Source organism: Aedes albopictus, chromosome 2, assembly GCF_035046485.1.
Source record: "Aedes albopictus strain Foshan chromosome 2, AalbF5, whole genome shotgun sequence".
Lineage (NCBI taxonomy): Eukaryota > Metazoa > Arthropoda > Insecta > Diptera > Culicidae > Aedes > Aedes albopictus.
Genome location: NC_085137.1, coordinates 236,493,102 through 236,504,554, shown reverse-complemented (window position 1 = coordinate 236,504,554; position 11,453 = coordinate 236,493,102). Strand labels below are relative to the sequence as shown.

Sequence of the window (11,453 nt, the reverse complement as noted above, 5' to 3'; positions counted from 1 at the left end):
TCGATAAGACTCACGGAAGATCCGGAATCAAAGAAGATGTAGGTTTTTACCTTTTTATTGCCGTTGGACAAAGTAACTGGCAGTATTTGGAAAAATGCCTTGCTACGATTTTGTGCATGGTAATTAATTTGGCCATTAACGGTTTTTGTTTCCGTTTTGGGAGTGTCATTTGCTTTCAGGTGCAATAAACGATTATGCTTACTAATGCATCCGTCTATATTGCACGTTCTTTTTTCCCTACAATTTTTTACCGAATGGTTTGGATTGCAGCAGGAGAAGCAAAGATTTTTCTCCTTTATGTATTCCCTTCTTTTCTCAACACTCATTTTCCGAAATTCAGTGCATGCAGCGAGTTTATGGGCCATTCCGCACTTCATGCACTTGAATCGACTCACATTGTGATAGTTAACTCTATCCGTTTTTTCAGTTCGTTTGTTTTCAAATCTGTTTGTCTTTTCTGCTAATAGCATTGTGGCTAATTTCTCTTGCGGCTTTAGCCACTCATAGAAGTCTTCCAATGTGGGGGCAACGAATGGATTTAACGAGGTAGATAGTTCCTTATCCTCATTGACATGGCGTAGCCATTGTTGGTGTAGATTGGTTGGCAGTTTTCTTGATAAATCTCTGACCAATCTCGGATCATTCAAGTATTCCTCATGATTGAGGCATTTCATGTTGGTAACTAGGTTACCGATTGCGGATATGAAATCCACCATAGTTTTCGGGAGATCGAAGTTGGGGTTTCTTGATGAAATCACATCTTGTAGTAAACCCGAGTAAATTGATTCGACGCTTCCGAACAAATCTTCTAATTTTTGCATAATGGCGTGTACATTATTGGAGTCCAATAAGAGTGAATTGACTGCCTTCAATGCATCGCCTTTCAGGCTTTTTTGCAGACGATTTAAGTTTTCTAGGTCTGAAAAATTTCCTCCTTTTGTTGTTTCAATGAAGGTTTGTTTAAATCGTGGCCAAACTTTGTGATTGCCATCAAAGTAAGGCAAATCCATTAGTGATTGCCTTAAAACATGCTTCTCAACTGTCGATCTAGCATTGACATCGATACCTTTAATTTTTTCAATTAGCGCCTCGAAAGCTTCTAAATAATTGTTTTCCTTATTCGGTGTCGCCATTAATATTTTTATTTGATCCTCCTGGGCTTTCATTTGTAATTTAATTTCGTTGCATTTGCAACATATCCAGGGGTCCTTTTTTCCTGGTTTTTCGAATAGATCTACACAGGACAGGTGGAACCAGCGATCACAGTCGTCGCAGGCTACCATGTCCTCTCTGTCGTCTTTTTCCTGACAAAAACGGCAATTTCCGTTTTTATTAATCTTAAATTTTTTCTCCATATTACTAGGCGATCAAACAACTTGGAGTGAAGTTTTAAAATATAAGAACTTTCAATGCACCCTGGTATAATCAATATATGTTATAATAACGCTCGGTTTGACTCACTCTTTTTTCTTGATGACACTGCGCGGACTGGGACTAGGCCTCTCAACAGGGCGGATAGTCGTCGGTTCCTTCCTTCGGGGTTGGCAACGGCGCACACCAGGACTAGGCCTCTCAACAGGGCGGATAGTCGTGCGGTTGCTTTTTTCTTTCTTACTGATGAATCTGCGCGGACCGGGACTAGGCCTCTCAACAGGGCGGATAGTCGTCGGTTCCTTCCTTCTGGGTTGGCAACGGCGCACACCAGGACTAGGCCTCTCAACAGGGCGGATAGTCGTGCGGCTGCTTTTTTCTTTCTTACCGATGAATCTGCGCGGACCGGGACTAGGCCTCTCAACAGGGCGGATAGTCGTCGGTTCCTTCCTTCTGGGTTGGCAACGGCGCACACCAGGACTAGGCCTCTCAACAGGGCGGATAGTCGTGCGGTTGCTTTATCGTCTTCTCCAACGGATCGGGACGATCTTTGTGATTCTTTGGATAAATATTTTTTATATTCTTCGGTTTCTTTTATCAGCGACACTTGGGAATCAATTTCCCTTTAATATTCCACCATATAGTTCACTTCGTCCTCGACGTTACTGTTCATTTTTGGCACTAGGCCCACTAGGACGTTTTTCGGCCGGAGCCCACTTCAATCTTCACTTGTAATTGTCTGTGGCCTCTTCACTGGCCGCACTTTTTACTGCAGTCAGATTTCGACTGACTGGAAGTTCAATAATCCTTGATGTTTCTGGCGAAAACTATCTTGTACTACTTAGATCACCGGTTAGGGGATCGATTTTCGTACGACGACGTTTGCAGAACACCCTCCAGAGGTCCTCTCTGGAGCCACCAAAAATGTCGCCGCCAGTAGCTACTTTGGTCTCCGGTTAGGGAGATCTTGTTCGCCAGGGCTTTCGACCTTTGCAACCAGAAGCTACTTTGTTCTCCGGTTAGGGAGACCGTTTTCACTACTGATTGGGAAGTTTCTTCAAGCTACTTTTTTCTCCGGTTAGGGAGAGAAGTTTTCACTCGGTGAGAAACTGTTTCAAAAATAACCTTATCCGGTTTCGGATTAGTGAGAACACTTTGGAATGATCTTTGAACTTCAACTTTATTTACAATTCTTACAGTGTGTATCTTAATCCTACGTGTTACATTATTGATGTTTAGTAGTTAGGTTTACAAGATGTCAAAAACGGAATTTTCATATCCCTTTCAGGACCTGGGATTTACAAAATATGTCATAAATCTAATAGAAAAATGGGCTTGGACTTGTTTGTCGCTGAATAGGTTGATATTTTATTTATTTCCTCTTATGTGCTATGTCCCTCTCGAACCTGGGATTTTCGATATTTTTATATCTGTTTTCGTGTTTTCTAACTTCAGAACCGAAGAGGCTTATTAGTTAAGGCGTGGTTTAAAGTATAGAATTGTGAAACATTTGTACGGTTTTTAATCTAGTTCCTATCTAGCACACGGGGTGAAAAGAGATGAAATCTTAAGCTATCTGCTATTCCTAAGCCACATGTGGGCGTGTTTTTCTTAGCTCGAGTGCATCTGCATATGCATGCTTAGTCCTATTTCAAGTGGTGCAATAAAGTTATGTAATCGGAGGTCCTTATTTTGCGCTCTGCTTTTTATTTCATTTTCTCATTTTGGTATCGACATCGACCATGCTTCGATGGACCGTCGGGAAATTGGTTTCTATGGCTGGTTTTTATTTTTGTTGATTACTCGCGGCGATAGTAAGCATATCGATCGAATAGAATCAATACAAAAGCAATTTCTATTATATGCTCTTCGAAAATTAGGTTGGATTACATTTCCTCTTCCATCTTATGAAGCGCGCTGTAGGCTTATCAATATTTAAACACTGAAACAGCGTCGTGAAACCGCAATGGTTTTATTTGTTAACGACATCGTTTCGCAGCGTATTGATTCAACTGAAATCTTACCAAAATTAAACTTTTAATACCCTCACGGCGATAGAACAGATCGGTGAAGTAACAGATTTGTAGTTGTTGCTACACGTACGGATTTATTCGGACCTCCTATTAGCAAACTCTGTCTTTTTGGGGTATGAGTTAGCTATAAGCTAAAATTAAACATTGTAATTCGTTTGCAGATTCATTTAGGTTACATTATACTTACATTTACTTGTCCTTCGTGTAACTAATCCGTCCTGTCGTAACAACTTTGATCGTGTGCTAAACAATCGTGTTCCTGTACAATTTAAGTGTTATGTTATATTTGAGTGTCTAGTTTAAGTAATAAAGTGTACTTACTGTCGAATTCAGTCTTAAATTTAGCAAAATAATAGTAGTAATGAGCTCAATTTTAGTATGGTGAGCAGGTCAATTATCCGTTTCTGCAATGAAATGGTGCAAAACGCGTGGGGTGGGTATTATGATTCCTTGCCTAATTTGATGCAGTTTGAGTAAAACTTATCTGTGGTAAAACTTTGGGCAACAGTGTTGTTGTTTTCTCCATTTCTTGCAACATAAACAACATAGTTATCCAAAATTTTTCTCAAGCAGCATCAAATTAGGCAAGGAATCATAATACCCACGCTTTTTGCACCATTTCATTGCATAAACGGAGAATAGGACAGATCGGTGAAGTACTAGATTTGTAGTAATGAGCTGAATTGTTGTATGGTGAAAAGCTCAATAGGACAGATCGGTGAAGTACTAGATTTGTAGTAATGAGCTGAATTTTAGTATGGTGAGAAGGTCAATAGGAGGCAATCAGTGAAGTACTAGATTGAAAGTAGTGAGCTGGATTTTTGTATGGTGAGATGATCAATTCTCCATTTCTGCAATGAAATGGTGCAAACAGCGTAGGTTATATGATTTATTGGCTAATTTGATGCTATTTGAGCAAAAGTTTGAATAACTGTGTTGTTGTATTATTTTTTCCTGCAACTTCAGCAACACAGTTATCCAAACTTTTGCTCAAACAGCATCAAATTAGTCAATAAATCATATAACCTACGCTGTTTGCACCATTTCATTGCAGAAATGGAGAATTCATCATCTCACCATACAAAAATCTAGCCCACTACTTTCAATCTAGTACTTCACTGATTGCCTCCTATTCTCCGTTTCTGCAATGAAATGGTACAAAAAGCGTGGGTATTATGATTCCTTGCCTAATTTGATGCTGTTTGAGCAAAACTTTGGGTAACAGTGTTGTTGTTTTCTCCATTTCTTGCAACATAAACAACATAGTTATCCAAAGTTTTGCTCAAACAGCATCAAATTAGGCAAGGAATCATAATACCCACGCTTTTTGTACCATTTCATTGCAGAAACGGAGAATTGACCTTCTCACCATACTAAAATTCAGCTCATTACTACAAATCTAGTACTACACCGAACGTGCCCTATTCTCCACTTCTGCAATAGGAAGCAATCTGGAATTGATCATCTCACCATACAAAAATCCAGCTCACTACTTTCAATCTAGTACTTCACTGATTGCTTCCTATAAAATGGTGCAAACAACTATGTTGTTTATGTTGCAAGAAATGGAGAAAACAACAATACTGTTGCCCAAAGTTTTGCTCAAACAGCATCAATTTAGGCAAGGAATCATAATAGGAGGCGATCAGTGAAGTACTAGATTGAAAGTAGTGAGCTGGATTTTTGTATGGTGAGATGATCGATTCTCCAGCAAATTATAATATCATATCAAAATATGTCATTTGCTTGTCATTTATCAGATGATTTGCAGAGGAAGCTCTCAGTTAATAACTGTGGAAGTGCTCATAGAACACTGAGCTGAGAAGCAGGCTTTGTCCCAGTGAGGACGTTACGCCAAGAAGAGGAGAGGAGGATGATTTGAAAATTGGAAGAATAACTACTGAATGTCTTATTTTACTATCATAACTAATTTTGCAATAGGACAGATCGGTGAAGTACTAGATTTGTAGTAATGAGCTGAATTTTAGTATGGTGAGAAGGTCAATTCTCCGTTTCTGCAATGAAATGGCGCAAAAAGCGTGGGTATTATGATTCCTTGCCTAATTTAATGCTGTTTGAGCAAAACTTTGGGCAACAGTGTTGTTGTTTTCTCCATTTCTTGCAATATAAACAACATAGTTATTCAAAGTTTTGCTCAATCAGCATCAAATTAGGCAAGAAAACATAATACCCACGCTTTTTGCACCATTTCATTACAGAAATAGAGAACTGACCTTCTCACCATACTAAAATTCAGCTCATTACTACAAATCTAGTACTACACCGAACGTGCCCCATTGACGAGATATTGTTGACCTCTTACGAATTTGATGAACCATTGCAGTTTTTGGCCCTTATTAAGAACAACATAATGACAAATTTAGTATTTTGGTTATTCTAATGGTAACATTTGATATCTGTTTGCAATAGGACAGATCGGTGAAGTACTAGATTTGTAGTAATGAGCTGAATTTTTGTATGGTGAGAAGGTTAATTCTCCGTTTCTGCAAAAAAATGATGCAAAAAGCGTGGGTATTATGATTCCTTGCCTAATTTGATGCTGCTTGAGAAAAACTTTGGACAACAGTGTTGTTGTTTTCTTCATTTCTTGCAACATAAACAAAATAGTTATCCAAAATTTTGCTCAAACAGCATCAAATTAGGCAAGGAATCATAATACCCACGCTTTTTGCACCATTTTTTTGCAGAAACGGAGAATTAACCTTCTCACCATACAAAAATTCAGCTCATTACTACAAATCTAGTACTACACCGAACGTGCCCCATTACATTCCATACAGAAAACTTATGAGATTTTTATTTTGTTATTGGAATAAACAACTTAATATACCCTTATTTTGGTTGACAAGGGAATAACTAATTTTGTTATTGTTCTGTTTTCAATAACTCAATAATGGTATATTTTGCAATTTTCAACCTTTTTTTTTGTTCTTGGTTTGCCATTGTAATGTTAAAATTTGACATTCTTTAGTTATTTCGTTGAACAATGTCAGTTATTATTTTTGCCCTTTTGTCACTTATTTCAAACAAACCAATGGCAAATTTTACCATTCAGTAATTATTTTTCAATGGTAAAACTTGCCATTGCTTTGCAATTCTCTTCTGCCCGGGTAATGAGCAAACGTCAAACAGGAGCAAAAACGATACCAATATTTAAATCAACCGTTAAAAAGGTGTTCGATGGGAGACGAGTTGAGTGTGACGTCTGTTTCTCTATGGTGTTAGGTTGATCACTGCAAGAAATAAGATTGTCAACTACATGGAAAAGCCTTGAAAATTATCCTAACAAAAAATCACGGATCGAACTTCATGAGAAACAATATAAATTCTAAAAATCTCTGAGAGGACGGCAAGGAATATTCTGAAAGCGATAAACCGAGATAAACCTCAAAAGCAATCCCACGAGAACCTTCGGGAAACATACCAGCTGAAACTCTGTAAGAAAGCTATCGGAACTTTTTTGAAGAAATCTCAGAAGAAACTTTGGAAGAAATCCCGGAAGGAGTTCCTAGTATAAATCCCAGGAATATCTCATTCAAGACAGAAATTCTTTGACAACATTTGCGGTATATGCTGAGAAAAAATTCTTGTGGAGATCTTGGGATAAAACCTGGATGAAACCCACGGGAACTGTGGGAGCAGTGCTGGGAAACCTCTAGAGAAATTCTGTATGATCCCCGTAAAAATTCCAGAAGAAATTGATCGGAATTCCGGAATCCTGGATGATATTGTCTATCCGGTTGGAATCAGGACAGACATTCAATCAAAAATTACCTTTGTCTTGGTCCATAAGTGTCGCAACTTTTTCGCGACTAGTGCGTTGTGTAATTGCTAATGATAAGGCGAAGGATGCGCTTTACTTCCAAAATGATTCAGAAAACGTTGCGAGTCGAGTCGCGTCGCGACTTGGAAAATGCTAGTATGCTTTCAAAAATGTCACACTTCTTGGAGGAAAGATCAATCTCCCGGAATGCGATTTCGACATCTTAACAAAGAAGCACAGAGAAACAGACGTCATATTCCACGGTAGTTGGTCGATTGAACACTCGCGGTGCTGACATCGTGTTTGCTTTTGTTTGACGTTTGTTCACTATAACCACCTAGTGGTGGTCCGGCCGAATACAGTAACGATATTTTTCAATGCAATTTGTTCTAAGTGTTACATCTGTTTCTCTGTGAAAGAAGTATATGTTTCCTTCCTTCCGGAAGGCATGCCTCCGCGAGTATCTTCTAAGAATCCTTCGGGGATTCTTTCACAGGTTTCTAATCAAAGTTTTTTCTGTGATACTTTCAGGAAATTTCAAGGAATTTTTCTATGCAATTTCTTGGAACTTCTTCTGGTTTCCCTATTCCTAGGTTATCTCATACTATTCCACTTGGTTATCTCTTGAATGCGATGAGAATTTTTCGAAAAAAAAAGAATTTCTGACCTCTGGGATTTCCTCAGGACTTCAGGAGGTCCTGCTTTGATTAACCCAGATTCCGTTCCTTCTGGGATATCTTCGGGTGTTCTTTCGGGAATTTCACCAGGAATCGGAATTCATTGAGTAAATCATTTTGGGTTCTAACCAAGACATCTCATTCAAATTCATCCAAGAATTGCTTTCGAGATTCACACAGATTTTCCTTCTGAGATTTCTACAGGAGTTCCTCCGATTCTTCAGAATTTCTTCCAAGATTGTTTTCTGAAATTCCTCCAGGAATTCTTTCTGCTATTCATGTAGGAGTTCCTTCTGTAGTGCCTCTGGAATTTCTATCTAAGATTCCTTCAAAAGTTTTTTTTATGATTTTATCAGAGTTCCTTCTGAGATTCTTCCAGAGTGTCGTGTCTGGTATTTAGCAATTCTTCTGGGACTCATCCAAAAATGTTACATAATATGTATTTGAACGAAGGATTAACAAGTACACATGCTTGAGGCATAACGCGGGAATTGTTAGTTCATGTTTACTGAAAGTAGTATAGTAGCGGACTCACAAGGATATCTAAATAGAAATTCCCCTTACGAAAGAAATTTCTTGGACTAAACCAACTGGGGGTGCACCTTCTTCTTGGCATAACGTTGTCTTTGGGACAAAGGCTGCAACTCAGCTTAGTGTTCTGTGAGCACTTCAACAGTTATTATTATCTGAGTGCTTCTTCTGCCAACGGTAATTTTGTATGATGTGTATTGTGTAGCTGGCATGAAGATTAATTTATGCGCTGGTAAATCAAGGAAATCTTCGTCACGAAAAGTTCCTGGGCTGAACGGAATGCGAACCCGTCACCCTCAACTTGGTCATGCGGATTACCCACGCCTTTACAGCTGCGGCTATAAGAGTTTCACTGACAGGCAGTTACTATGGACATAACGGTACCTGCAGTCATAAGAGAAACTGAATACGGAGTGCGTGATGTGAAACAAAACTAATTTTGAAACGTATTTGCTTAAGTTAAAATTTGGTATTATATATTCTTGTTATTTAGATATACCTACGACAAAGATTATGCATGCTTACAGATCTAAAATACAACAGATTGGATGATGGAGCTCTAATATCTATCTTCATATAAGTAGGAATTGTTGTTGTAAATATAAACTCTCCATTAATATGTGATCCAAAGATAGTGAAATAGGTTCCGGAGATAAATGTCCGTTCCTTGATTCGTATATCGTCCCAGTCCAGTCAGGTCCCAGTTGGCCGTACGCTACAGCAAAATCGACACTAAAACAATAGCCAAAGCCAACACTCCGATAACCACCCAATAGCCACGCGTCGAGGAATCCTGTTCCGTCACGACACCAATCTGGCGCGTTTCCCGATTCAATCGGGAATCCGTGGTTTCCATAGTGTCTGCTATGTCATCCAAAATTTCTGCGATAAAGTCATACTCGATTATTTCTAAATTCATCCCCGATTACCGTTCATTTCTTACCATTGTGTCGATCGACCTCGTTCCCGATCTGCGACGCCAGCACCTTCTGCCTTGAAATAACCTTGGACAGCGCTTCCAGCCCCTCGTTCTGATCCTCCAGTATTCGCGTTTGCTGGGCGCGCAGATCATTCACCGTGTAGCTGGATTCCGGCCGGATCAGTGCCGGGTCGTCATCGTCGTCGTCGAACAGCCGGTTGCTTCCAGGCGCGAACAAGCTGGCCCGCTCGGCCGACGCCTCCACGGTGCTGAACTGTTTCTGCAGCTGGACGTGCTTCGATTGGAGCGCCTCGACCAACCGCTGGCGGCGTTCCGCTTCGGCCGACGTCAGCGCACCGGATATGTAGCGTAGCTTTTTGTTCAACTGTTCCAGCTCGGAACCGAACTGCTTCAGCCGCACCCGGACCTGGCCGGAAATGGACGAGTACTCAGGCGACAGCTGACCCTGCCGGTTGCGGGCCACCAGATGGGACTGGATTTCGTTGCTCAGCCGTTCGCACGCATCCAAGTCGCTGAGCCTGCAGACGGGAGGCAGTCATGGATCAATCAGTACAATGATAATCAACGGGGTCAAGCTCAATAATTGGATTGATTGGTTGAGGTCAGCGGATGATTAAACGAAAACAAGCACTTACCATGGATCACCATCTATGTTGATGAGGGCCATCGTTAGAATTCCCTGAAACTGGAGTGGAATTTATAGCTTATTTTTTGCAAACGCAAAAATACTGCGTATGGGATGAGTAATCGCGAATTACTTTACATCGAAATTGATAAGGATGCAAATCCTGGGCACTTTTGGTGCATCCGAACAAGAAACGGAGGAACAAAACAAAGCGATTTTTTTGACAGCGGGATGAGAGAGTCAGTTCAATTACTACAGGGGAGAGTGGAGCTAAGAGGAACTAGGATCTCGCATACCACCCAAAAATGAAATGAAAGCATTTCCCACCCCACTGGACCCCTTTCGCAGTTAGTACATATGCGGGATCGTGAATAAAACTGCGATTTTGCATCGAATCGTGTTGGTGTCTTCTGTGCACTTATGCATTACAAGGTGCTGAATAAGTGCGCAGAAGACACCAAATCGATCCGATGCAAAAATCACAGTTTTATTCATGATCCCGCACTTATACTAATTGCGAAAGGGGTCCAGTGGGAAATGCGCAATAATTTAAGCTAAACGAAACTGCGACAGATATGCGGAATCCAATTAAAGTGCGATATTGCTTCAAATCGTTCGGGTGTCTTCACCGCACCTACATGAGCTTATGAATAAGTGCGGTGAAGGCACCGAAATGATGTTATAGGGCTCTGCACTGTTTTGATCTTGTATGGGATTTTGAAGTTTCTTGGCCTTGTTGTTTACACAATTTCTGTAAGAGTGAAAGAGAAGGAGATAATTTCATGCAGTGCCCTATACGTAAAAAATGGCACATTTATTGGAAATTGCGCACTTTTTTGCCGCACTTATAACAGCGCATTGGGTTTTTACTGTTCGTACTGCGAAAATCGATTTTTCGTGCGTCGGGCATAGTGCGCTGAATGAGCCATTTTACGAGACGTTTCGGATCAGCTGATCGCTCATTTCATGAAAGAAAATTTGACAGGAGGTTGCACCCAAGCCCGTGAGTGTTAATATCAATATCAACACTGTTGTCGTTTAGTAAAATAGACTATAGAGAACCGGGGAAAATTCGGGTTTCAATCGCAATGACAACATTTTGAAAAATCTTAATTTTCATTCTTCAATTGGGTTGTTTAGTGAATAAAATATTGTTATTTTCTATAGCCTAATCGAAAGAGCTCATTTTTCTGAGTATAACGTGATTTTATTGGATTCTAATACCTTTGTTTTGATGGTTAAATTAACAAAACAGTTAAATTTTCGTGGATAGAATGACAGTTCAATCGATAAAGTGACAGTTCGACCCGAAAAAAAAAAAATTCCCATACTAACTTTAAATGCATTTTAAAAATAGTTCCTGGACTCCAAAAATTATGAAATATTGGATTTCGACTTATTTTTGGACGCCGAATCCGATCATGAAATAATCTGGATACCCCTAAAGAACCCAATTTTATTTAAAAAAGTGCCTTTTCTGAACCAATAGTTT

General features: G+C 39.8%; 1 protein-coding gene across 2 annotated transcripts; it reads right to left on the bottom strand.

The window, feature by feature from the left end:
• Positions 1–8,845: 8,845 nt before the first annotated feature.
• LOC134287057 (syntaxin-8-like) lies at positions 8,846–10,177 on the bottom strand. Of its 2 annotated transcripts, XM_062848770.1 has the most exons (4): positions 10,095–10,177; positions 9,972–10,021; positions 9,340–9,854; positions 8,846–9,278 (listed from the first exon to the last, which is right to left on the bottom strand). In XM_062848770.1, exons 2-4 carry the CDS (start codon positions 10,001–10,003, stop codon positions 9,112–9,114), a joined length of 714 nt encoding a protein of 237 aa, XP_062704754.1. In that variant the 5' UTR covers positions 10,004–10,021; positions 10,095–10,177; the 3' UTR covers positions 8,846–9,111. The 2 variants fall into 2 exon arrangements, with proteins under 2 accessions (XP_062704754.1, XP_062704753.1); XM_062848769.1 differs by having other exon boundaries at positions 9,972–10,171.
• Between the last annotated feature and the right edge of the window lie 1,276 nt (positions 10,178–11,453).